Source organism: Gallinula chloropus (assembly GCF_964237585.1).
Source record: "Gallinula chloropus genome assembly, chromosome: 1".
Lineage (NCBI taxonomy): Eukaryota > Metazoa > Chordata > Aves > Gruiformes > Rallidae > Gallinula > Gallinula chloropus.
Genome location: NC_140085.1, coordinates 197923160 through 197951061, shown reverse-complemented (window position 1 = coordinate 197951061; position 27902 = coordinate 197923160). Strand labels below are relative to the sequence as shown.

Sequence of the window (27902 nt, the reverse complement as noted above, 5' to 3'; positions counted from 1 at the left end):
GACAGACTTCGGATAAAAGAATAAAAGTAGGTCTTCATCTTGAAAGACATGTTTGGTGAGATGATTATACATCTGACAAGATGTATTGCCTTGTTTTTACTCCAGTGACTAGGCAGCTTCTTGCTTAATTTTATTTGCAAACAGCTGCAAGTCTCAGCATGTGAAGAGAACGTCATGGATGAGTATTCTGGGCAGACTGCCCAAAACTTGTTATGATCATTATCCATCCCTTGCATGGTATGTGACAGTTTTCCCATCTTCATACATGAATCTGTGCAAAAGGAGAGCTGAAAGGACTATCCTAGAGTATAATTATGCAACTCCAAGGTAAATAATAAGCCAACAACAAAGTTAGAAACTTACAGAAACATAAAATGCATTCTGGTTTCCCAATGCACTTGAGGACTGCTATAATCATCAAGGTAACAAAAATCCAAAGCTCTGAAGAGAAACCCAGTGGTTACCAATTCTTAAAATATGAAGCTGAGAGAGAGCATGAAACTTTTTCACTCTCACTTCAGAAGATACCTAAAGACTGAGCTCTCTGATAGGAGTACATTACCTTGTTAACACCATTAAATGCATTCCACTTGGGTATATTACTTGCAAAGAACAACATTTTTTTTTTTATTTTGTGTTCTTTGTAATAATCCTCTTAGTGTTTTTAAATGTTCAGGATTTGAGGCTTCTGGAAACTGCCAAACGTAATCTTTGTTGCTAATTACGTCGTTGATACTTATGCCACTTCTTTCAGTGTCCCTGCTGCAGCCTGCACGGTGAAGGCTGCAATGGAAATCTGCCTCTTCACTTCTTCCCAGGCTTCACGTTGATCAGCTTTGTTTTTAATGTCAAACATGGCATCATAGATCCCTGGGAATGATTCTCCTGCATACTTGTTATGGCTGCTTGGAGCAAAGATAACATGTCTGTAAGGAAGTTAAGGGGAAAAAATAACAATATTCTGCATTAGGAAAATAAACCATATTATTTTCTGAATAAAACTAATCTCTTACTATATCAGGTTAAATTCTTGACACTTAAGATGTAAATAGATAAGATTTTTGCATCAACAGCACCTATAAACTACAAAACAAGGAAATCAAATAAGCTACATATGAATTCCAGAGCTTTGCGGCTAGGAAAAGCTGAGATAAAGTTGACTACATTACGTTCCCCACTGAAGTACTGCTCTCTACACTCTACATGACTGTTCTACAATAAGCAATCAAATTGCAGATACTTCAATTACACTCTATTTCACTTTCTAATCATAATAATTTCCTAAAGATCCTTTAAGACTGAAATGACTTGAACTGAGTCCAGGGCCCAACTTTTAGATCTGTTTAGAAGCCCACAGAAATTAATAGAAATGTGTTTAGTGATCTGAATGACTTTTCCTTATTCTCTACAGTGTATCTCACTGAAGTTTTCCTAATGTTGTTTTCCCTTTTCATTCTTACTTGTCCTGTTAAATCTACTTTTACCACGTTGAAGAAAATAATTACAAATCCATTCAGAGACCTTTAAGTTTTACAGGAGTTCTCTTAGGGTTTTCCAGGAAGAAATTGAAAAATAACCTTCTTACCTATAGAATGGCCTGCCAGGTAATCCAAGAGGATCAATGAAAGCCCTTTCTAGAAACATGAGCTGGTCATTTAGTGACCTGACAGCAAGTATGCTAAAAAGAAAACAAGAATATGTTAGCTACAGAGTGTTTTTCCCTCTCTCAAGTCCCAGTGTACACAATGCCGGATTTAGGAAAGACAGAAAATCCAAGATGTTGAACTTAAAAGTTTAGCTGACAAGATAGTCCACGTTAGTTAACCTGCACAACCAAATTACGTTGATCTGTACTGTGAGACAGTTTGGTTCATAACTTGGAAGTCTCTTAAAGGTGTTTGTAAAGGCAAGGCATAGTGTCAAAGGAGACAGAGATTTCTGGGTATTTTCTCTCATGTTGCATCTTATTCCTTTATCTCCTTTTCATTAGGATTCTTAGGCAGACCATTCTTTTCTTTTGTATGACAGTTTTCTAAAGACCCTGTTTTCCAAAAAGCCAGCCAGCTGCAAATTACTTCAATAAAATCGCATTTATTTTTATACAAAAGCACAACATCTGAGAAACAGTAACCTTGTGATGTTAAAATCATCTTTTGAGTCATCCAAGAATTCTGTTTTTCTGACGGCAGATTGTAGATTCCCTAGAGCAGAGACCATCTGTGTCTGTGTGCTCTGAATAGCTCTGAGCATACTACTGATGCTTAACAAATAAAAGAACTGTGAAGAAGATTATACTGAATATATGTGGGTTTGATAGTTTACATCCAAAGTAACTTATTGTTGAGCTTCTAAGTCATTCACCAATAAAAAAAAAAAAGGTAAAATTTATATCTCAGTAACCCTGGAGTAACTCTACTACCATCAATGAAACTCTTTCAAGTTTAGATGGGTATAAATGGAAATCAAAACTGGTTGTTTGAATTAATGCTTAAATTTAGGCCATCCATAAATGAAACCATTTTGAATATGTCATATACATATGTCATAAATGTATGTTACATAAGAAACTATCGTTAACTCATTTATACTGAAAATTGCTGCCACTAAAAAGATTGCTTTTATTTTTAGTCTTCCATAAGGGTAAGCATATGGCTAAATTAGATTCTTCCCAAGAAATATAACATACACATATGTACATATAAAAGGAAGTTTGGTTTATCATTCTGAGTATGGCCTACAAAAGAATAAATTAAGTCAAATGCAAAGTAGGCATTTTGGCATAGGTGGAGCATAGCTTGTCAGAAGGCTTTCCACAGCTACAATCATGGTACAATTTTTTTGTTTTTTCTTTTTTTTCCTTTTTTCATTAAGTGGTAGCAGGATCTTGAAGACTAGAGCACTGGCAAATCAAGACCATGTGTCAACATTTGCACTTTAAAGATAATCCAGTAATAAAATCTTAGGATGTGGCCATACTTAGAGGGAGCTTCACACCTGAGCTGGCTCTGCTCATATTAAGCAGCATTCTAGTCATATCCATGTATCACCTGGCACTGCTCCTCAACTAAAACCTGTCAAGAATTGACACTAACTAGCTTGGACACTTTTCAAAGCTAACATGGCCAGATTCCCAGGCTCTGCAGTGTCTCTGATGTCCACTAATTCAACATTTCTATTCTTTGTTTCCTAGAGTAAACAGATCCTTAAAGACAAGACTCCATAGGGACTTAAAATGAAAGAAATGACTGACAGTCATTAGTCACCGAGGTTATTCAGGGGACTAAATGCAAATGAAAACCATGCCCTCTGAGGCCAGACAACTACACAGAGTATTTGACAGCAAGAAAAAAAAAGAAAGAAAGAAAAAAAAAAGAGAGTTAAACTTACTTATTGATATCTGTTTGTTGCAGTCTTTCATGAAAGCTAGCAGCAACTTCTGTAAAATTCTTCACAGCTGAAAAGAGAGCATCTGGGGAGAACAGGAAGGAAGTATTTAACTTCAGATTCTGAAGGAATCATTTAACAAATCAAATTCTTCAAACTAAAGCTTTATCTTCCACTCTGTAATCATGGATCTGTCAATCCTCAGTGAATGAAAATCAGATGACCCCATATTCCCACATTTAAAACTATGTAATTCTGTGTGAAACCTTGCCTTAGAGACAATAGATATCAGCATTTTTGAGAATATTGTTTATTATTAGAATATACAGAAATACCAACAACTAGGCCACGGATTGCCAGAACCTGGCAGGTTGACCTAGAGACCTCCTAATGTTCTAACCTGAAGTATCTTATGATCACTGTCGAGCAGAGAATTATCCCAACACCATAAACTGCAAAGAAGTGTGATATTTTAATTTTTTTTTGAGGGACCAAGACAAAGATATCTTGTTGCCAACATCAGTGAACCATGCCAAAGAGAATCAGGTCAAAGAACTTGTGAGATTGTAAATTTCAGCTCTACTTGGCAATGGCATAGTCTCTGCACAGTCATATTAGTGCCAACATATTCAAATTTCAAACTAATGGAAGGGGTGGCTCTTGTTTTATTTGCTGTTCGTACCGCACAAGGTAAATACCAGGGCATGACTAAGACATACATTCAGATAAGGCACTGCTACCATTAACAGAGGAAGAGTGTGATGCATGACAGTACCTACCAAAGGATACATTGTATGTTGCCAGTTCCTCTTCATGATTCCTTGACAAATTATAGATGATGTGAGCATAGTTTCTCACAGCTGATGCATAATCTCTACAGTCGAAAGGAAGCACAACGGAGTTGGCCAATTCAAACACCAGCCCTCCCCGTACCTGAGCTACCGTCAGATGATTCTTGAAAGTGGGATCATAAAACCTCTCCACAATTTCATAGGTTTCATACACACTGTGGTAAACTGGATAGCTGCTATATTTTTCTACGTTCTGAAAAAAACAAACCCAAGAACATTCAGCTGTGGATATTTCAGCATTGCTTGGAAACTTTTGCTGTGAGATTCAAAGCATTGTGAAGTTTTCAGATCACACTAATCCTATGTAGCCACTACTGACAGTCAAATGAGAAGAGCTGCTCAGTGGTACCTTCAAACATCAGCCTATGATGAAATGAATGGTCATTTGGAGATGTCTCTCCACTAACTACACACAGAGCCTAAAGAAGGTAGCCAAGAACAGAAATTAAACTTTTAGTTGGCTAAATTAGGGTTAGAATGCCCTTCTTCTCTTTGCTTGAATCTCAACAGTCACTTCTGTTTGGGACTTTGGATGTGTCTTTTCAGAGAAAAAGATGACACTGAATAAATTGCTCCTTGAACATTTCTGAATTAGTCTCATCTCACAGGATGCTCCAGAGTCAAGCCCGTATTTACCATGTAACATGAACCACTTCGAATTCAAAGCTTCTCAAGTTACTACAGATCATTCAAATATCATCATAAACCACTCATAAGCCTTAATCCATAGGTAATTTTGAGCACATCCATTTACCCTGAGCAAAGGGCCTATTGTCTGCCACATGTGCACCATTTCTATTTGTTAAATGTTTGTGTTGTAGTAGAGCACAGAGTGCTAGTAATGAACTGGGACTCCACTTTGTCACACTAAACTGAGCTACTCCACAAAGCTGGCAGTCTGAATGGCTCAACTGCAGGTGATACTATTCAGGCAGTTACAGGGGACATGAAATTACAAAGACATAAACTTACCCAATTTTTACTGTAACGTGCTCTGCCTGAAGAGATGCCAAGACGTTGAAAAAAGACTTCAAAGTCATTGCCAGAACCCAGTTTATTTATTCTTTTAACAAGAAAGATGAAAATGCCTTGAGTGACAATACTTATCATTTTAGCTTTCTTCCATGTACTGTGGCAATTATTTATTCTGCAGTTGCAGTCACTGGTCTTCCCCAGTGTGCTCCTTCTGTCAATATACCATGAATTGCCTGTGACCCCTACACAGTTTCATTCTCAGAGGAGCAGAGTCATCATTCTCAGGGTCAGAGAAATTAAACTCTCAGGAAGATAATTCAACTCACTGTCCTTAATCATTGAGAAGACCCAATGACCTTCCTCCTGCCAAACTTCCACTATCCCAAGCTCTCAACTCAGAGAAATCCCAACAGTACCAGCATGACTCAATGAAACAGAATCAGTCTTTGAGATTCTGCAGTGAAATCCTGATGAATTTGATGGACAGTGTTGTAAAATCCTGCCTGGTGTCCTCCCCAGTCCCCCGAACTCAGAGGCCTTCTAGGAGACTGGTAGCAAGTGCATGGGAAAGCTACTGGGTTTGCACCATGGGCATACAACCTTCATTTGTCTAAATATAAAATCCACAAACACTTCACTTTTCAGATATAAAGCCTCCTGTTCAGGCTACAAAGGCAAGTTCACAAAATATGTACACTAGTGTACCAGATGCAATCAATAAAACTCTGAAATTTATACAGCTGAGAATCACACCATTTCTTTAAAGCACTGTTTTTCAAGTGGGTATTTCTTTAAAACTCACACTCTGCAAGTTATGATAAATTTTGGTACATCGTTTCTTTTCTTTTGTCACTGACCTGGGGACTTCTTTATATTCTCTTGATGGATCTTTTTTATACCAGCTCTCATAAAGAGATTTTCCTTCAAAGCCCTCGTCAGGACTTGGTATCTAGAAAAAGGATATCATAAAAAAAGACAAAGGGTAAAATTTTAAAAGTTACCAAGCAACAAATCCATAAGCTGTCATCACATAAAGTCTGTGGTTTAGGGCTGTGAATATTCAAATGCATAGTATTTTCCAGAGTAATAGTTTATTTGCTAAAAATAAGTAATTTTGGATGGAAGAAAACACATGGAAAGCAAAACATTTCAAGATAATATTTACAATTTTATATTTCTTGATATTTATCCATTTAATTCAAATATTCACATAAAAATCCCTCTAAAAACCAAAACTTTCTGTTTCACTTTGGCAGGAAATTTCAGTTAAGTTTTAGTTTAAATCAAAACTGTTTCTACCTTGTTTTAGTTCATGGATGGATGCTGCAGTAACCTTAGAAGTGCAATGTGTACAATAATTGGTGATTCTGTCATCATAGCCACTACAGAGGTATAGAAATCATGGTCATCCTAAAGTTCATTCCTATCACTCTGACTACTTTCTGGATTACTGAGAATGTTAAACATCTTTTGTTTTTATTGAGAGGACTGCTGAGATTTTATTATCTTTAATGTATTAAAGATTATCAAGATCTAGTGTATTATTAATACCTTTATCTAAGAATTAGTCCACAATTTTAATCAACATAAAAGTAATGTATTTGTTTTTTTGGTCATGAAGCTAATTGCTGATAGAATGGCATTAATACTTTTTGCCACAGATTAACTTTGGATGGGACCTGCTTCCTGATCAGCATTCTCTTCAGACATCAGCTACCAACAAGCTGCAGTTACCGGCATCCATCAGCCTTTGTTGCTGTTTGAGGAAGAGTTACACAACCATGTTGACTGGTATTTAGGTCAACATTTTAACAATGACCCTTGGTGACCAAACTGAGACATTTCTGACCTGATTTTCTGACTGTTCTGAACACTTAACACTTGGTGCAGGTTACCATGGGAACTGCAGGTGATCAGCTCTTCTGTAGTTCAGCACAGAAATATCTTTATCTGGGCACCTAATTGGTGTCTTACAATTGCCAGCAAATTATTATACTGAATTTCTACACTTGCTTTACTTTTGCACCAGTCCAATGCCAGCTTCCAGGAGACAACAAATTATTGACTGAACATACACAGCAGATGAAGACATATATAGTAGATTTGGAGAATACATACAGTATATATATACAGTATATATACATACAGTATATATATGTGTATAAAAGCCGCACAAAAAAGACTAATTAAAAGTTCCTGCTTTAATAAAGATGATCAGGAAACAAAGCACCCTTGGTGCCAGCCTCTAAGATCCACTCTCAAAGCAAGGAGTGTCTTACACCTCAGATGGTAAGGCTGTTTCCTCAGGTAACGTCCCTACTTTTTAATTTTGCATCCCACATAAATTTGTACAAGATAATCACAGTCAGAGTCAATGGATATCTAACAGAATGCACTGAAGCTGAGCACATTGACCAGACCTGTCACATCATGCTAAAAACAATACTGCATGAAGCCTAATTTCTTCCCCTGACTAGAGGGGATCAGTCTCCCACTACCGTGGGTGCCCTAGCAGTTGATCTGGGCAGCCAGGTTTGTGTTTGTTTCTGTCCTCTAGTTTATGGCATTTTCGTGTGTGTGTGTGTGTTTGGTCTTAGAAGGAATACTGTCACAGGAGGAAAAATCCCCTAATCCTGAATAGCTAATAATTTAAAGGTCTAAATTTTAAATCCCTTTGCCACTCCTAGAAAAAAAATCCAGTTACTTAACTATTGATTTCAAAGGGGTACTACAGCTGGAAAAGAAACCCCTGACATTGCATTTCATACACAAGAGCCCCATGCAGTAAGTGAGCACTGAACATGCTGTCTAAAAATTTCATGCAGCATTACCTCTTTAGTCAGACTGTACACCAGCCTGTACATCAGTGGTGTGCAATCCACTCGTAGCGTGTAGTTTCCTGCAAAGAGAGGAAACACGATTTATCTGAAGCAGCAAGTTCTACTCAGCTGAAACCTGTGCCATTGTTAGTAAGAAAGGGACTAGAAAGCTACACTCTCTACAAGGAACAAGCTGATTCTGCCTGTAGAATAGTTCTCACATGACCTTGTCAGTATATTTGTATTGGTGTTCCCCAGGGCTTGGTGCTGGGGTCAGTCCAGTCTTGTTCAACATCTTCATTAATGATCTGGATGAGGGGATTGAATGCACCCTCAGTAAGTGTGCAGATAACACCAAATTGTGGGGGAATGTCGATCTGCTGGAAGGCAGGAAGGCTCTGCAGAGAGACCTGGACAGGCTGGATCCATGGGCAGAAGCCAACTTTATGGAGTTCAACAAGTCCGGGTCCTGCATTTCGGTCACAATAACCCCAGGCAGCGTTACAGGCTTGGGGCAGAGCAGCTGGAGAGCTCCCTGGAGGAAAAGGACCTGTGGGTGTTGGTTGACAGTGGCTGAACATGAGCCAGCACTGTGCCCAGGTGGCCAACAAGGCCAACAGCATCCTGGCTTGTATCAGGAATAGTGTGACCAGCAGGAGTAGGGAAGTGATAGTTCTGTTGTACCCAGCTCTAGTGAGGCTGCACCTTGAGTACTGTGTCCAGTTTTGGGCCCCTCACTACAGGAAGGATGTTGAAATGCTGGAGTGTCCAGAGGAGGGAGATGAAGCTGGTGAAGGGGATGGAGCACAAGTCCTGTGAGCAACAGCTGATGGAACTGGGGCTTTTTAGTCTTGAGAAAAGGAGGCTGAGGGGAGACCTTATCACTCTCTACAACTACCTGCAAGGCAGTTGAAGAGAAGTCAGGGATGGTCCCTTCTCTCTAGTGACAAGTGAGAGGATGAGAAGAAATGGCTTAAAATTGCACCAGGGGAAATTTAGGTCAGATATCAGAAAGAATTTCTTTATTGAAAGGGTTGTCAAACATTGGAACAGGCTGCCCAGGGAGGTGGTGGAGTCACCATCCCTGGAGTTATTTAAAAGTTGCATAGATGAAGTGCTTAAAGGCATGATTTAGAAGTGGACTAGTCAGGGTTAGGCTATGGGTGGACTTGATGATCTAAAGGGTCTGTTCCAACCCAGGTGATTCTGTTCTATGATTCTGTGAATTACAGCCCAGCTTTTGAAGTAACCTTTTTACAGCTTTTCTTATGTCCTGTGTTTATTACGGAAGTTGTAAGAGAAGTTGACTCTAAAGAGTTGCCATAGAACTGCTGATTTCTTATTCCTCCTTGTGACTTCCCAAATAGTAGCTACTGCAACGGACTTCTTCCCTTGAGGCAACAGGAAGCATACTTTATGATTCTGTGTCACAGTTTCTTCCCATATCTACTCTTGAATTAATGCAACAAAATTACTACACTGAAGCCTTCATTGATCCCCAAACCAAAATGCCTCCCAGACATCTATGTACATCATCGCTATTCCTGTAAAATACAAGTCATAATTATGTACCTTCGATGGAGGAATCTGCATTGATATAAGCCACTCCCCGTGCCTGCAATACTTTGGCATTTTCCTGTGAGAAGGAAAAGAGGAAGAAAATGCTGCTGAACATCTTTTTCATCAGAACTTTTTCCCATACATAGATTAACAGCTGTTTTAGGGAAAGACATCATACACTACAAGGAGCCACATATTCTTGGTTGGTCAAAAGGCAATTTAAGAGTGTGTGTGCGTAAGGAGGAGAGAGGGAAGGATGGAGGCAGGGAAGAAGTGTTACTTTCTAGTATAGATTTCTCAAAGACCTGCCACTGTGCACATTTCTGTTTGAACACTACTGGTTTACCTCAGCCCACTCTGTTGATCCCAACAAGCCAAATTCCTCTGCATCCCAGCTTGCAAATATCACTGTTCTCCTTGGCCTCCACCCTGCAATAAAAGACCATGAAAGTTGTGTTACAGAAATAAAGACTGCTTATTACATGATAATAACATGAAAACAAACGTCACTTTTGGGGCTTTGCCTTTCATCCCAATCTGTGGGGAAAGGTGTTTAACCAACTCCTTCAATGAATCTAATCTAATAATGGTTTGCTACAAAATTAGCAAATCTCACTTCTACTTCAATATTGTGCCAAATAATGTTATTTTTTTTCTCTCAGCTTGAACAGCAAGAAAATTATCTGAATTCAAAAATCTGAACAAGAATAAAAGAATGTGCTTGTGCACAAATTCTTTAAAGCTTTTTGACTCTTTTTGCTCTGTTCAATTTAGTACACATTGTATACCAGTGTGTATTTTGACAGAAAAGTGTTTGCTGTGGTTTTGTGTCTATTATTGAATTTCTTTGACCTGCCTCTCAAATGCCAGATTTCAAAACCTAAGGCATTCTCTATAGTTTTGGCAGATCACCTTCAAAACAAAGACCTTTCACTTGAAGTCCTGCATTCAACTTAAACTCCAGTCAAATGGAACAGGCTGTATTTCCCTGCCTATGTACCTGTGCCCACAGCTTTCTTTGAAGCTATTTGAACCTTTTTATCTTTTGTTCCTTTTCTTTTTTCCTCCCCCCCCCCCAGCTTGTATTCCAAAATTTCCCCTGATATCCAATAACTGGGAGGGAATGGAACGAAAATTAAATTACTAAATGTCAATAGGTTTTAAGTGTAACGGGTAGGCAAAGAAAGCTCCTCTAGCACAGCTATTTATGTCAGAGCTTCTTTCCATGGGATGTCAGATAGGGAGTTAGCATTTGCTCTGACAGCAGCAGAAACTTGGTACAGCTAACATTTGTTCCTATTCTAATGTAACTAGGCATGAGGTATTTTTAACCATTACCTCCTACGATGTTTGCACAGCTCATTCTCTGCATTACATAGACATGCTTTCTTTATTCTTCAGTCCATCTCCAAACCACAGTCACGTACTGAGAAGGCTCTCCATGTTGCCCTGATGAAGCCTTGATCAGTCCAGTATCTACCAATTTTATAAAGCCACTGAAACATTTAGTCTGATGAGTCTGAAATGTAATCACTAAATGTCATATTTACTTCAGTATCCCCCATTTAGTGTTTTCTTTTCCTTTAGGTGTACTTTCTCTTGAGTAGAAGTGCCTCACATATACCAAGGTCGTAACTGGAACTAGTTAACAGCTGCAGCGCAGTGTGCTTATTCGAGAGATAAGTGAGATACTTGTGTTTAATTTTAAGCATACTCTAAAAACCCAGAGAAATCAATGGTCCCCGCTGAGAGCTGTGATTTTGGTGTGCTTTATTCTTTCATTGCATTACCTTTCCTTTTCAGGTTTCCAAAACTTCTCACAATCTCGTGAACCACAGCCGCCCCACTCTGAGGATCAATGCCACCAAACACCCATGAATCGCGGTGGCCTCCCAGGATGACATATCTGTCTAGATAAATTAATTATGGAAATTTACTATGAAAATCTTTTTCCTGACATGGACTTGTTAATTGAAAGTCCCTTCTAATTTTCCATGTAGGCACCAGAAAACAAAGCTTAATAGTTTATAATATACAAAACACAGGCAAAAAGCAAGCAATATTTTAAATCTCCAAAGACATGTTTTCTGCAGACTACATCTCTTGGCTACTATAAGATGGTTAACAGTTGTGTTTCGGGCAACAGGGAAGTGCTGTGGTTACAAGTTAGAGTTATGGGGTTGTTTATGTATTTGGTTTTTTAGAGTGTAAAATGACACTGGTTACAAGAGACCGTAAGACAGCCAAAAACCCAAGTGGTGGATATGACGACTTCAGATGGAATGCAAAATCCATTCCTGCCTTAGTAGGGAAGAATATCCACTTAATATTCTTTCAATTGCCAAGCTGCTTGCCTAAAGACAAATATTTCTGCCTTGGTTATGACTCCCCCTTGAAAATCAGCATTTACAATCCAAGCATTAACATGGCCTGAACCATATGAAAGCTGGTGCAGTTAATATTTCAACACCAACGATCATGTAGTGCAGTATTTCAGAGAACACTACAGTCCTCGTTTCCCCCTTCTAACCATGAAGTGCACACAGAGGTCACTGCACACTCACAGGGCACTGAAGAAAAATGACTGTACCTGGTTCCACTGTGCCCCTGATGGTGCCGATCACATTGTAAATCCTTGTTATTTCGTTCTGGCTATGAATGTGCATTTTCACCTTTCTAGTGTGTTGGGAAGAAAATCCAAAAAGAAAATCCAATAGATTAGATAATAAAACATCTTGACACCTTTCAGAAGTCTACAAGATAAATTGTAAGGAAAGCACTTTGGCCAAATTTACCCTTCATTAAGCCAAACTAAATCTGAAAAGATTTCTATGTATTTTTTCTGGATTTATACTTGTGCAACTGAGAACAGCAATTAGCCCTTGAAAACTATTTACTCTTATTGATACCAGTAAGACTTATAACAGGCTCAGAACTCCAAATTGAATGTTTTATTGCGAGCAGCTGCTTTTTAAATTTGGAAGAGTGAAAGAAAGATGAAAAGCATCCAGTGTTAATAACGTAAATGGTTCTGATTATTTAGAAGTTGGTGCAAATCAGAACTCCAGCACAGTTAATATTGATGTGACACCTCAGGCAGCATAGAATCAGACAACCTGAGCTGCATCAAAAGACTTTGTTTTTTTTATCTGCAACAAGGATGGAGGTGCAACAACTCATCCTCAGGGAAGTGGCTGATGTAATTGCCAAGCCACTCTCCAGGATACATAAAAAGTCATGGTGGTTAGGTGTGGTCCCTAGTGACTGGAAGAGAGGAAACATCACAGCCATTTTAAAAAAGGGTAGGAAGGAGGACCTTGGGAACTACTGCCCTGTCAGCCTCACCTCTGTACCTGGGAAGATACTCCTTGAAGCTACACTGAGGCACATGAAGAACAGGGAGGTGGTGAGGTTAATGTGCCAGAGAAATGAGATGCCATCCAGAGGGACCTGGACAGGCTGGAGAAGTGGGGCCAGGTGAACCCATGAGGTTCAACAAAGCCAAGTGCAGGGTCCTGCACCTGAGTCGGAACAATCCCTGTTATCCATACAGGTTAGGAGATGATGTGCTTGAAAGCAGCCTTGGGGAAAAGGACTAGGGAATACTCGTGGATGAGAAGCTGGATATGAGCCACCACTGTGCATCTGCACAGAAGGCCTGGGCTGCATCAAAAGAAGTGAGGCCAGCCGATCAAGAGCTCTGGTGAGACCTCACCTGGAATACTGTGTCCAGCTTTGCAGCCCTCAACACAAGAAGGACATGGACCTGTTGGATCATGTCCAAAGGAGGGCCACAAAAACGATCAAAGGGCTGGATCACCTCTCCTATGAAGACAGACTGAGAGAGTTGGGCTTGTTCAGCTTGGAGAAGAGAAGGCTCTGGGGGGACCTTATAGCAGCAGTACCTGAAAGGTACCTGTAAGAAATCTGGGGAAGAACTATTTATAGCAAGACTACTAAGGGTAATGGTTTTAAACTCGAAAAGGGGAGATTTAGGTTAGGTATTAGGAAAAAGTTCTTCACTATGAGGGTGTGGATCACTGGAACAGGTTGCCCAGACAGGTGGTGGTGGCCGCATCCCTGGCAATATTCAAGGTCAGGCCTGATGGGGCTCTGAGCAACCTGATCTAGTGAAGATGCCCCTGCTTACTGCAGGGGAGTTGGACTGCATGATCTTTAAAGGTTACTTCCAACCTTACACATTCTATGATTCTATGATTCCAAGTGGTATGACAAAGAGATAAAGTGAAACAGTTCATATGAAGTCAGTACAATAGCTCAGCCAATATTGAAACACCTTGACTTTAGCCCTAAACTTTAATTACTAAGTCAGTTTTAAAACAACCTGAAACAATGACATTGTAATTAAATCTTTTTTGATGGACAACTTGACTTGCACGTTAATACTGTTTTATACAGGGCTATAGGTAAGACCAGAAGCAAGAACCACTTGAATTTAAGAAAGACAACAAACAAATTCAGTTCTCAAAAAAAAAAAAATAATCAGTCTCATCAAATAGTTTGTGAAAGGTTCGATGCTTTTCAAATGAAACTGGTTCAAGACTAGCTGGAAACTACGGCAATTCTGTGACATACATCCAGTCAAGATGTAAAAGTACTGAAGCTTTGCACTGAGCATGTGTCAGCCTAGGAAACGTTCACAATAAAGGAATGATGTGAATAACTCCAACTACTCTACCTTTTGTCAAATTCTATCATTCTACCTGTTTTTCTCCGATTCCAATCGTCCTTTCCTTAAGAAACAGAACTGACCTTGTAGAATAATTTGCTGTGAAACCAGGACCAACATTGTAAGATACATTCAAATTTCCTTTCCAGCTACTATGTGGTGGTGCATATCCTCCCATGTTTCTATTATGGAAAAAGAAAATCATTATTAGTTACAGACATCTTACAACAGCATCAAACGCAAACGAGGAACCAGGAACCACACTTTGTGAAGTCCCTTGCACACACAGACAAACACTGATGGTCTTGGTCTCAGAAAATTCATACTGCAACATGGGAATAATCTCTCTTTTTAGCTACATTAATACTAGTAAATTAACATAGAGACATAGTTCTGGGCATTGAGATCAACTTGGAATGGCCTACAGCGATCCCGGAAAACAGTGTTGGCCTCCACAGGTTTTGCACACAAACTGTCTCTTGTAAATGGTCTCTGGAACTTTCTACCACCTTGAACTACATTGACATTTGAATTAGCAGAGGAACTTGGACCAGTCTAACAGGGCATGTCCTGTCCTTGGACACTGTTTAATCTGTTAGCATAGATAGAGTTGATGTGTTTTGAAGATGTCTAAAACAGGAGAAACATGATTAGTTCAAGTCACCTTTTCTTGTTCCATTATCAAAGATGAGATGTTTTTTCTAGGTTAAACACAACCGGAAATGCAGTAATTCAGAGGACTACATAATTATTCACCTATTCTAAAGGATTTAGATTTTTGACATGAACTTATAAGAAACATAAAAAATATTAAAAAGTATAGTGGATGTGCTAGTTCTTATTAGGTGAAACATATTATTGTAAATCAAAACATCTTTACTATGCATGCATACTTCAGTCAATCTTTAGTCCACAGAACACTTCAGCATGTCTCCAAGTCCTTGATATATTGGTAATGTAGAAGTATAACAGCAGGAATAACTAGAAATTACAACTTCTCCAGCCAAAAGTGAAAACAAGGACCCAGTATTGTTAGAAGATTTAGATTTCATTCATAATTATTAAACACAAGTTATAGAATTATTTACAACATTGAAGTATCTTGCTACATCATATTTACAGATATCAATCTCCTCTGCCACTATTAAATGACAGTGGAAAAAAGAGAGGGTTTAACCTACACCTTTATCATTAATGAGCAGTTATCCTCATAACAGTGGTGACTGTACAGTTTTAAAGAAAAGACCCCAGCACTTCCTGCCTGGTGTCTCTACAGCTGATACAGACAATTACTACCATGTTTTAGGAGAATGATACACTTGCCAACTCAATCACATATTAATTTTTTAGAGAGCTTACTTGGTTAAGATAATGATGAATTTTAATGCTGTTCTCTGGCAACCTGGTAGCCTGTGTTCATGTCACCTGCATTTTTAGCAAGCACACTTACTTACACATGGATGTCTGTTAGTTTGCTAGAGCAATTTTATTCTTGTGCAACATGGTGAGAGAAAGAACAGGCCTTCATTTAACAGAGGGTAGTACATCTACTGTCCCATCAAACACACTTGGCTACGGTGTGTACTTCCGTGGACAAATGACTGACTTCATCTGTGGTCTTTTTCACGAGACAGGTATCACATTATCTTCAGTAATTTTCACCTTTCTTCAAACTGAGAGATACATTATAACTTCGGTATGCCTGACTGATCGTGACATATTACCAGTGATCCTTTCAGGATCACCCTGCTCTTATCTCCTACGTAGGAACAGATAATACATGTTCACCTCCTAATGACAAACAAACATGGCAACAGCGGAAGCACAGTGCAAAAGCCTTTTCTCTTTCTTTTCAAACACTCTCATAACTTTCAAAGAATAGCCTGCCTCAAATCCCTCACACACTTACCGCAGTAACACCTCAGCATCGTGATAGCCAATGGGATGAACTGGAATTTTTGGAAGACCTACACCACTGGCTTTGTCTAATCGGTAGGTGTATTCTGAAAGCAAAAGACAGATATTTTTATACTTAACAACTCTCAGAAGGAATCTGCACAGTTCACAGCACAGTCCTAACACTGGAGTCAGGGATAATGATTTAATTTTCCTCAAAGTCGTAATGAGACTTCTTCAGTGATCTCATTCTTCACGTTTTCAGAGAGACACTAACAAAGGTTATCCCATAGTGTCTGTAGTCATGCATTTTGAGCTGGCTGGAAATTTTAAAAGTATTTGTTAATTTTATTGTATTGATATGCTTCTAGATCAAAATCTTTCTCTCCATGGGAAAGAACTTCAGACTAAGCCACAGATAATGAAAAAGAACAAAGAGGGAGCCTGCAGTCAGAAGTTTGGAACTAGGAAAGATGCAAATATAATCATAGAATCATTGAATGTGTAAAGTTGGAAGGGACCTTTAAAGGTCATGTAGTGGCCAAAATTTGATGTTTTCAAGCCAGCAGGTACAGAATAATTTCCTCCTTAATGCAACATTCACAGGGATCTTCACTGAGGGAAGCAGATGGGGATTCATCTAGGAGATCACTGGTTCTAGCATCAGGTGCCAGAAAACTTCCTCATTGTCTGCTTCTACTATGCTGTTGCTGTGAACGTCTATGCTCTTCAAGCTCAAGTGGTGCTGACTAGAGACAGCTTTCCCCATCACTTAGGGACTACTCTTCGTGAGGTGACTGCCTCCCTCCGATATGCTGGCTCAAGTGCTGGCATGAATGGTTCTTAATGCATTTCAGTCCAAATGATCTGGGTTAGGTGCTAAATAACACAACTTAGGCAGAGTTCAAACAAGTAGCTGAGGAAACATGAGGTGAAAGTGATGAACCAGTAGGAAATGGTCATCTTCTCAGAGGCCTCAGCTGCAGCCAGGGGATGTGTCCTAGAATGAAAAGATCTCAGCACTGCCAGTCAGGACTCTGCTAGAGGGAAGGCAGCCCAAATCCTCCAGAAAGGAGAACTGCAAAAGCAAAGAAACCTGTGAGCTGGCTCCTTGCTGACTTACTGATGAGAAGCAGCAAGAGAAAACTACAACTTCAACTGTTTAATAGTTGTGTCATGTTCTCTGGGCTAACTTGGGCATGTCAAGCTGTCCAGCAGTGGACGCTGTGGCTCCCTTAGCAACTCCTCACTTTCTCTCATGTACCATTTATAGAAGTGGCCTACTACCGTGGAACCCAAAGCTGCTTCTTTTGAGCAACAGAAAGACCAAGAAAAAATGTGGTTTCTTCCAAAGGAAAGAACATACCCATTGTCTTCTCCCTCCTTTCCTGAAACAAGACTCACAGAGCATGACTTCTCTAGTTTCACTCACCTTTTGCAGGATAACCTGGTGTCAGGGGATCCCCTGCCCCATTCAGGTTTAACACGTTCCCACGCTGGGCTCCTCCACCTGGAAGGTTCCAGCCATCTGGATAAGCATCTACTCCTGAGGCGCAGTAGTCAGCAGGGTCAGAGTACAGAATAACTCCCTTAGCACCTGCCAATTCAGCATTCTTTACCTGCAAAGCATAGCTCCAGTCCCTATCCAGTCCTTTATAGCTTGACACCAGAGTTCAAGGTGCAAAGGAAACTATTGTGAATCACACTCAGGGCCCTTTACAGTGCTTAGGCTAAGTAAAGGCCCCATAACTGTCTCATATAATAAAATTTCCTGAAAATATATCAGCAGATACCAGGTTTCATATGAATGTAGACATTTGTTGTTGCACTGAATTTTTAGGTAGGAGTTAACTGCAGTGACATGGAAAACATCCTTCACAGTATTACTACAGAAGCTGAGTTTGTATTCTATCATACAGATCAATACAATCAACTGACTATTGAAACGTACGCATCATGGATGGAAAAAACTGCATCATGCTGATACAACCTTACCTTTCAGTTAGACATGCATTTACCTCATTTACCTAAGTGAGCTTCTGAATGTATCTCAGGGTGTAGACCACACAGGAAGATTATTATTGGAGAGCCTAAAACTGTTGTTGGCTGTGACAAAGACCAACTCCGAAGTGTGGGTATCTCAGACTTATTACGGCAGAAAGGTTGACCTGCACGTTGTTTTGAATAATAGAAGTGTGCTCATGCAACTTTATTATTGTATAATACCAGTTGGTAGAGAGTGAGAGAAGAAAACTTTTATCTTTCTGACATCCCAATCCATTTTGCTACTATGTATAGTGACTGAGTGACAACTAATCCTCAACAGTTTTAAATTTGGGTTTTTCAATTCAGAAATACCATACGTTTTTTATTAATTTTTTGGGGAAATACGTTACTTGCCTTCATCCTCTATCCTATCCTTGCACACTATTAGGAAGTCAGAAAATGACAGTACAGTTCTACAGATTTTATATAGGCTACTGAATTCTTCAGTATAGAGAGAGTCATTAGATACACTACCATGAGACTAAATATATCATCCCTTTGTGTCATAGAGGCCATGTAATTTCCAAACCGCAGGACAACTGCCCCGCTAGATATCAGTAACTCTGAGGTGATTGTATTTCATTTGAAGAAAATATTCGTAGCCAGCAGTAACTTCTTCAATTTTTAAATCTCTTCCATTCAGATAGCATCTTTAAGAGTGGTAAACAATTCAGTCAAAATATTATCTGACCCAGAATGTGAGTTACATGTCATTTGTCACTGGTGAAAATGGTAGAGAGTTAGCCCTTGAAAGTTCTCAAAAGATTAGTCAATCACATATAATAAGAGCTGGCATCGCAGCAAGGAGATCCAGTGTTTGACACCCTTAGGTAACTGAGAAATACAAAGAAAGTCCTGCCCAAAGTAGGGTCAAACTAATGTTTGTACAAGAGCCAAATATGCTTAAAATAGACTGTCTTCTTATATCCCTGTTGAGGAAGTAACTTGAGTGTGTGCCTGGAGCATGCACAATCGTGCCCTTTCCTGCCAGGCCATGGAAATCTGCAGAAATCTGAAGTTTAAAAATATTTATATGGTAGGAACACCGAATAAACAAATACAGTACTTAAAATAATCTCTATGTAGTTATAGTCTTTGTCTGGTGTACAGAAACCGTAATAAAGAAACACAATATAGACATCTCTAAGCACAGTTGAACCAATAGAGAACAACCTAGTTCAAAATTAGAGTGTATTGCCCAGGAATGTATTATTTTGGAACAATTTATAGTATGCAAATGTATATAAAAATATCTAACATTTTTCAACTTATTTACTTTTATCCTATAGATGTATTACATACCTATCAAATATATATTGTGTATCTTTTACTAAAGAATCACTTTTGAACACAGCTCCATCAAAAACTCAGTTACTCTAGAAACTCCAGAATGGTTTAGGTATGTGTTTCAGTCTCTTGAAACCAACTGAAGGCCAGCATAAGTGACATTTTTATATAGAGACATTACCTTATTTCCTCTGAAGATCTTCCCATATCTGGCAATAGCAATCTTTCCTGTACAGTTAATTCCCATTTCACGTTCTAGCTTAAAGAAGTCCTCGGTGCGGCCATAATTCACATACACTAACTCACCCTGATAGAAAGAGGTAGAATTTGAAACAAGAATGTCAATGAGAATGTCAAAAGGAGGGTGATATCTAGTAAGAGAATAAGCTGGGAACAATGAGCCCCAGGCCTGGCTCTGGCATGAATTCTTTGATCATGAAACCATTAGGTAGGCAAGTGACTTCCAATGAATTTAGACTCCTACCACCCAAAGCTGCCAGACTTTGTCCACAGTGGAAAATGTTGAGATACAACTACTGATTAAGAAACTTAAAAGTATGGCATTTACTTCTCTGTGTAGTCTGTTGAAGCTGTACTTAGTCTGGGACAGCTGGAGGTATTTTGGATGCAAGCACCACAGTAAGGATCAATTTGGTTTTACGCAGTAGACTGAATGATGCCAATATCCTATGAAATACTCAGGACTCAATTCTTATTCAGTATGGCAGAAGCTACAGGTGGGTGGTTGTCAAAATAAATACAGCTTGCACACGAATAAAGCATTCTTCATGATTTTGTTTTAACCATGTAATTCAATAACTGGTGTATGATTCACCTTCCTTAAGGTCAGCTGCCTGTAAGTTGTGTGCATTGTCTAAGAAGGACCTGTAATGCACTCCATCGACAGCAAAGAGCTGGGAACTTCTCTGAGAATTTACCCTTTCCAGGAGAATTCACTCCAAATCTGTTTTAAACACCTACTTTAGGATGGAATACATTGCTCTTTGGATATACCTCTTATTGATTATACTTTGAAGATTGTTACAAAATGAAAGCCTATAAAAAGCTTTGAAGGCTGGTTTAGGGAAGATACCTACAATTCCAGACAACTAATATTAGGCAGGAAAATCAGCAGCTGCAGGTAAAAGTAATGGTGCAAGCAGTGCCAAACTGTATTTCAACAACTCCCTGATCACAGCACTCACCCTGAAAATGTGTGAGCTGTGTTCTTGGCCTTTCTTGGTATGAAAACTTTGGCTGTTTCTCCCATTTCTCATGAAGGGGGCCTAACTGTGAGTCTATAGTTAGCCTGGGAAGCAGGCACTTTGCAGACTTCTCCCTGCATTGAACTTGGAGCTTTATGCAGGAATCATTGGCAAAATTCATGAGCAGAAAGAGAACCTCCGACTGATGACTGTGCTTGGCAAGTTCCAAGTATCTCTCTCAACAGCTTAGTTATGGGTTTTAATAGAATGTTTTTTAACATAAAATACATAAACAGGCTTGGAAGAACTCAGAAGAGCCCTGAACTCACTGAGTATTCCCACTGCTGAGCTCTACACATGCTCCCTCCTGTGCTGTTTGCAGTACAGGTGCAGAGAACTGCTCAGTGGAGAATGCTATTGCTAATAGCGCTAAATAAGTACCTGGAGCTTTTGTCAAAGTACTATGTAAACATAAGCATCATATTTTGAAAAGACAATCTGTCTTTTAGGTATTGTTTTTTTCAGATACAAGTTCTTATATTTAATTAAAATAAAACAATTTTCTAAAGAAGGAAGCTGCAGCTTCTTAAACTCATTTTTATTATTCCCTATATCCTATCACTTACCGTAGTTCTTTGCAAACCAAATATAGTAGTGAGGTTATTCTGTCTTTCTTTGGGGATATTATGTTACCATACAAAGTCAGGACCCATGAATTTTACCTTACATTATGTTCCAAAATTCCCACTGCAATTCTTGAAACACTAAAAGCTCTCACATCCTAGGGTACAGACTATGTGCCTGGTTCTCCAGCTTACTTTGAATATGTGAAGCAAAAGAATACAGGATACATTTTGTTTTCTGGACTTGGACAGCTTTTTAAAACATTCCAGAACGTACACGACTCTAATACTGGGCTGTGTGAGCAAATGCACTGTTAGCAGGTTTCAAAGTGAGATCCAACTTTAAAGCACATACTGGACCAGATGATCTTCACCTATGTCATTCTATGTATAAGCAGGAAAGATACTAAGAACAACAACAAAAAATTCCTAGCCTTACAGCATATTAATTGAAACCACTAATGATCACAGGGTAGAAAACTCCTGTTGCACAGGCCAGCTTTATAAAAGAAAGCCTGTCAGCTGGTACCATCTGTACAAGATAGGATTAGAGTTAAGCTCAGATCACAGCAACACTCTTACCGCCAGCTAGAAATGCTAGCAAAAGCCATTTTCAAGCATAATGTACACTGTGCAGTTATACCTGTCAGTGTGAGCCTTGGGCAAGCAACATTTTGAAAATTGGACTGTACATTTCTCTACACAAATTCAACAGTCTTACCTATTCACCAAGATGGGAAAGATGGGAAACAACAGTCACAGAAATACTTGGTGAAAATTATAGCAGCTGACAACGTTAAAGATTTATCATCGTATTTTTAAGGAAAAGGTAAAAATAAAATCGAGTTCTGACTCAAAAAGATAAATACATATTTGTATGGCTGCTTAATTTCAACACTGCTCTGTCACAAAACCCTCAAGAACATCAGAGCTAGAACATGTCCCCATCTGGTGATAAATTAGGTATTGAACTAAAGGCCAAGCTGCAGGAATTTCACATTGTTCTGTATCACTGTAAGTTATTCCGTGCTATGCTATCCTATATTACACTACCATTGTCCATCATTTCTATTATTTCTATTTCTGTCTCTATGTCTATTCATACTTCTGTTTCTACTGCTATTTCAGTTTCTGTTTCTACTTCTATTTCTTTTACTATTCTACTATATTACCTCAGGCATTCCTTGGGCTGAAAATGCACTGTAGGGTGGCACCACACCTCTAACAGTCTCATATCCTGGAGGAGGAGGCTCAGACAATGATGTGTTGAAAATCTAGTGGGAAAGAAGAAAAGTAAATCGTGGAATATGGAAAAGAAGTACTCTCTGTTCAGGCACATTTCACATGCATTTGCAGTTTAACTACTCTAGTTTTAGGACTCTTAGTGAGAAGTGGCCAAAACTTTAGCAAGCACTGGGCATCCTTTTCAGTATGTAGGTTCAGTGTGTGATCTTGCAAATATCATCTCCGCTCTTCACACAGAATCCTACTTGAATGAACACAGGGCACCTTATGGTGGTCTCAGTACAGCAGATAAGAGCAGGTTAGATCACAATGGTAAAATCCACCTGCATTCTGCTCATCCCAGGAGCTTCTGTGAGCACTAGAGCTGCTGTCATGAACTGATATTACTGGTGATAGTGTGTCTCAAGGCCTAAACTCTACTCCTCAAGAAACTGAATTTAGCACCATAACCAATACTGTATAATGAATCAATGCAAATAATGATGCTGATCATGATTGCTTTCCTCTATCTAAATAACAGAATAAGTTTTAAAAAAATAAATTACATGAAGTAATTCTCCCACATAATTCCCCTTTAATCCATGTATGCTATATGAATCAGGGTAATTATTAGTACTCCTAGCACATATGTTAAGAAACAAAGATACAAAAAATAAAAGCAAATGGGACTCCCTCATTTCTGTGGTCAGGCCCAACAACATTAACAAAGGATAGCTTTCCTTCCCAGGCTTCTCAGATGTACAGTGGTGACTCTGTTCCCTAGTTGCAAAAACTGGTGTTTTCTGTACCTCATTTCCATGCTCATCAATTATTGAGATGTAGTTGGGCTTAGTGTCATCAGGGTAAGAGAGCAAGACATCATAATGAACCAACTGAACAGAATCCAAACCAAACTCCTTCCACTCAGCTTGGACTTGTTGTGCCAGATGCAGATTCTCCTTTGTTCCTGCTAGGTGAGGAAGCTGTGTAAAATTGCTAAAGAAAAAAAAAAACAAAGAGTCATCATCAGGTACTGCATCTCACAATCCAAACTCCTCTTACCCCAGCTGGAAAAAAACCACCTAGAGATGACCAGATGTACCCAGGCTAAATATGGACCCAGACTCCTTTGTGTCTATGCTTTTGCCTATCATACATAAATTGAGGTAAATACTTCTAATCTGCCCTGAATTATCACAGATTTTTTTTATCTTCCTCAAAGTCTGTTTTAGCAAGAATGGAATGATGATATCAGATGTGGGGGTCTTTGTCTTATGGGTGACCTTAAGCCAATCACTCCTATGCATAATGAGACTGACCTTCCTTGGGAAGTGATAAAAGAGTTGAGGCTAATTCTACGTATTTAATTTAGAAATGTGCATAATTACTCAGATTCCTGTATTTAATTAACTGGATATTCTCCTTGGATCACACTATTTTAAATAATTTTGGCACAAACACTAATTTATCCAAAAGTTCATTTTGAACCTTTCTAGCTGGCAAGTAAGAGCAAGTGAATTCACAGCAGCTTACAACAGAAAAATTCAACAGCTTGTGGCTTAAAAGTCATGCAGTGTGAAAAACAAACAGTGAAGATACCATCAATAGTCAGCAAATCATTCTCTGGAAAAAATAAATTAAAAAATGCACAGACCATCAAGAAAGCAAAGTGGTGAAGGGAGCTGAAGTAAACTCCCAGCTGAATGAGGCTGTCATCACGATGTCCTCATCCTGTCACATGACCATGCCATCAACATGCCACAAAAGCATGTGTCACAGCAGCTGGTGGGTGTTAATGAAAGAAATTGGATTTTTGATAAGGGAGGGTGTAAGATTGGGGAAAAAATAGTCCTTTAGCTCCAGCGACAAAAAAGCTATCAAACAATGCATTTTGAAAGAACTACAGACTTCTGCTTTTGTACCAAATGCTGATAGATAAAACCATCTTCCTGATGAGGTTAACATCTAGTACCAACACTGTACTAGAAGTCCTTGTTACAGTGACACTACCACTGAACCAAGAGCACACCTATGTGTTAGCATTTAGAGCCAATGGCTGTTTTCTATAAGAGTTGGGAATGTTCAAGTTTCATGTTTGCATTAAAATTTGACTTATGCAATGATATTCTCCTGGTTTATATTCCCATTTAACTAAATATTGTGTTTTTCTTCATTTCCTCTTCCAATCTGTTGACTGCCTGCACTGGTAGTTCTGAGTAGTGACTAAATAGCTGCCATATTTCACCACAGAACTGGCTGCATGACAGTAAATGAGGTACAATGTTTCCTGTTGGCATAGAGACAGGGAGTTTAGATGGCAGAAAGCAGTCTCTTTACAGAGCTGTTTAACAACAGTTGACTTTGTAGGAGCCAAAACAGGTTAAGACAGTAAAAAATCCTAAATCTTCAGTTTTCAGTGTTTACATAGTGCAGGACATTGCTGTTGTGTAGTAAAGGGAACTTACTTTCCAGCTAATTTACTTGCAATAGTCTGTGGCAAGTGCACTTAAATGAGTGGGATTGCCACAGTCTTATAAAGCAACAATGGTTTTTTTTAGTAATTTAGTTTTGTAGCAAGATACAACTTCATGCTATTCAATCACGCTTGGAATTTAAGGCAAACCTGAATTTCTTGATTATTCATAAAATCACTGATAATTTAACACTTTCTTTGGACAGAAAGTAAATTTCTATCAGTAAACCAAGACTTCTGGTCTATTACTGACTGGAATAAATACAGCTTTTAATGAATAATACACTATCCTCTAAGAGAAAAATAATCTGCTTACAAGACCCCTAAAATAAACAAATAATAGGGCATCAACTTCCTTGTAGTTAAATTCTGTGAAAGCTTCTCTGAAGGCTTCTAATTACAGAAATTAAGAAATCAATTCCAGTAATTAAACTTCAATAGATTTTAAAAATCTGTATTTTCATCTTCCATTGTTTGGCTTTTCAGGAACAAATGTTAGCAGCTTTACTTTTAGGATTTAATAGAAGAAAAAAGAGTACATTTAAAATCAACTAAGTGAAAGTGATTGAAAGAACTACAACTAGAGTGTAGATGAGAGGAAAATATTAGAAAAAACCATGGTCTTAACAATGACTCTAAAGCTTTAAGGCTACTAATTATAAGCAGTGTAATGTACCGTCAGCTGACTACCTGGTATCTACTGCTTGTTCCAGCTATTCCAGAGGGAGAGCACTTGGGAACATGTCTGTCTTCATGAAACTGAGTACCAGGTCAGAATGGTGACAGACAACTTTGGTCAAAGCATGACACAGTGTGATGGGAGAGCAGCAGTAAGGTATAAAAACCTAAGATATAGGATGAACTTAAGTTTTGACCACTGGTATGATTTTCTTTTGTTTTACACTGATTCAGTCTATTTTCCATTTGATCTCTCCTAATTTAAATTCATTCATACAGTCTAATTTGAAGTGAATTATTTTTTCCATTAAATAAAAGAGTGTAAAATAAACTCTGTAGATGAAATAGGACACCTAAGAGAAAGGCTGAACCTCTACATCATTGTACAAGCATTCACCATAGGCTTGGCCAACTTTTAACTTCAAGTACTGAGGTTCTTGAAAACTCCTGAACTGATTCCAACACAAACATGAATGAGAGGGGCCGAAATGAACTGGTTGGTCAATGACAGTTCACCAGGACACATTAGATAAAACCCGTGGCTGAGAACCTGCACACCATGTTCTAGTGGCATCGCTGGGCTTGGTCCTGCGTGGATTTTTCTCTTTTTTGGACTGATTAATCTACACATTGCTTACTAAAGAAACTGCTTGATGTTTTCAGCTTTCATTTCAGCCATAAACGCTGCCTTCATCTCCTCATGAGGACTCACAGATGTCTTGTTTTCTGTAGGTTTTGAAAACCAGCCTGTAGAACATACCAAAACACAACTTTAAAAACACCAGAGCGATATTCCTAGGACACACACCATTTCTCTGGTTATCACCACACTTTTTTAACTATGTATTTTACAACTGTTTTAATCCCAGCACAAACAAGCAGCCACAACCTCATGCCAGCTGCATGGTGATGGCAATGGCAGCCCCCCCCCCCATATTAAGAGAACTTAATTACCCAGGTAGATATAGAGAGCAATAAAATACTATATTATATTTATTCATCACATTTATTTTACTGCACATGCTAAGGAGAATTATCTGTCTTCCTTTAGCACCAGAGCATCGTGCTGTCAGTCATGTCAGTCGTAATGACACTTCAGTAACAAGCCAGCAGCTTTACAAAAAAGCACAGAAACACAGACACCCTTTGTAAGGAACAGATGTAACTCTTTTCTCACTCTCTGGTCTGTCTGGCTCTTGTTCTGGAATCCTTCCCTTACTGTGCAGGCATTACCAGAGGAAGTGATGAGAGGAACACCTGGCTAGAAAGAAAGTGTTTCTGACATCTGTTTTTATTTTTAAGTCAGAGACTGGACATGTTCAATGCAAATGCAGCAGCAGTTACATGGTTAGTGCAAACCAGAGAACTGGTGGGAAGCAGAGACCAAGCTGTCACAGCAGGGCACTGGTTGTGGCACAGCAAAGGGCTTTTCCACGACAGACTAATATAGTCAGGGCTTCCCAATGGCACAAACCCCAAGCACATACCAAAAGGCATTGCAAAATGTTTTCCTTCCTCCTCCAAGCTGATCCTGACTCATCTGTGAACCAAAAAACGGGGTAGGGAGGGCGAAATTCATTGTGGCAACAACCCACAGGCCTGCCTGCTTGAACTGATGGGGAGCTGGGTCCTGAAATTAAAGACAGTTCACCCGCCCCCCACCCCAGCAGGGCTCATCGAGCCCCTGATTTATGTTCCTGCCTTTCTGGGTTGAGCTGGTGCCAAAACCCCACACCTCTTCTCTTGCCCACAGCGCAGTTACTTTATTTAAAAGGAAACAGAAAACAAGTCAAAAGGACACTCCCGACAAAAGATCCCTTCTCCCGTGGAGGAGCCAGAAATCCCAGGAGGGTCGGCGACTGCACTGGCCCGGCCTCAGGGGCGGGAGATGGGTCGGCCGGGCCAAGCACGGACTTACCTCGGGCTCCCCTGACACTAAGCTCTGGGCACTTAAAGCCTTCCCCGCGCCCGGCCTTCCCTCGGGCTGGTTCCGACCCACCTTCCCCGGCTGGAAGGGCCGGAGGTGGCCGGGACAATCCCCCCCCCACCAAAGGGTGTTTGTCTGCACCGTACCGATGAGGAACCCGAGGAGGAAGAGTCCCGCCGCTGCTCCCAGGACGACAACCCAGAAGCGGCCGCTGACTGCCCTGGGACCGACCGGCTCCGTGGCAGCGCCGAGCGACGTCCACAT

The 27902-nt window shown here is 39.4% G+C and overlaps 1 protein-coding gene across 2 annotated transcripts; it reads right to left on the bottom strand.

Moving 5' to 3' along the window:
* Nucleotides 1-646: 646 nt before the first annotated feature.
* On the bottom strand, nt 647-27902 carry LOC311193398 (glutamate carboxypeptidase 2-like; the record flags this gene model as incomplete). Of its 2 annotated transcripts, XM_084266214.1 has the most annotated exons (19): nt 647-926; nt 1586-1678; nt 3388-3469; nt 4164-4428; nt 5208-5298; nt 6068-6159; nt 8042-8109; nt 9602-9665; nt 9936-10018; nt 11380-11499; nt 12180-12265; nt 14363-14461; nt 16189-16282; nt 17608-17794; nt 19690-19815; nt 22509-22610; nt 23370-23556; nt 26350-26458; nt 27785-27902. In XM_084266214.1, the coding sequence occupies 19 exons, from the start codon at nt 27900-27902 to the stop codon at nt 737-739; spliced, it is 2256 nt and encodes a 751-aa protein (XP_084122340.1). In that variant the 3' UTR covers nt 647-736. The 2 variants fall into 2 exon arrangements, with proteins under 2 accessions (XP_084122340.1, XP_084122341.1); XM_084266215.1 differs by lacking the exons at nt 1586-1678; nt 27785-27902 and having other exon boundaries at nt 26350-26405.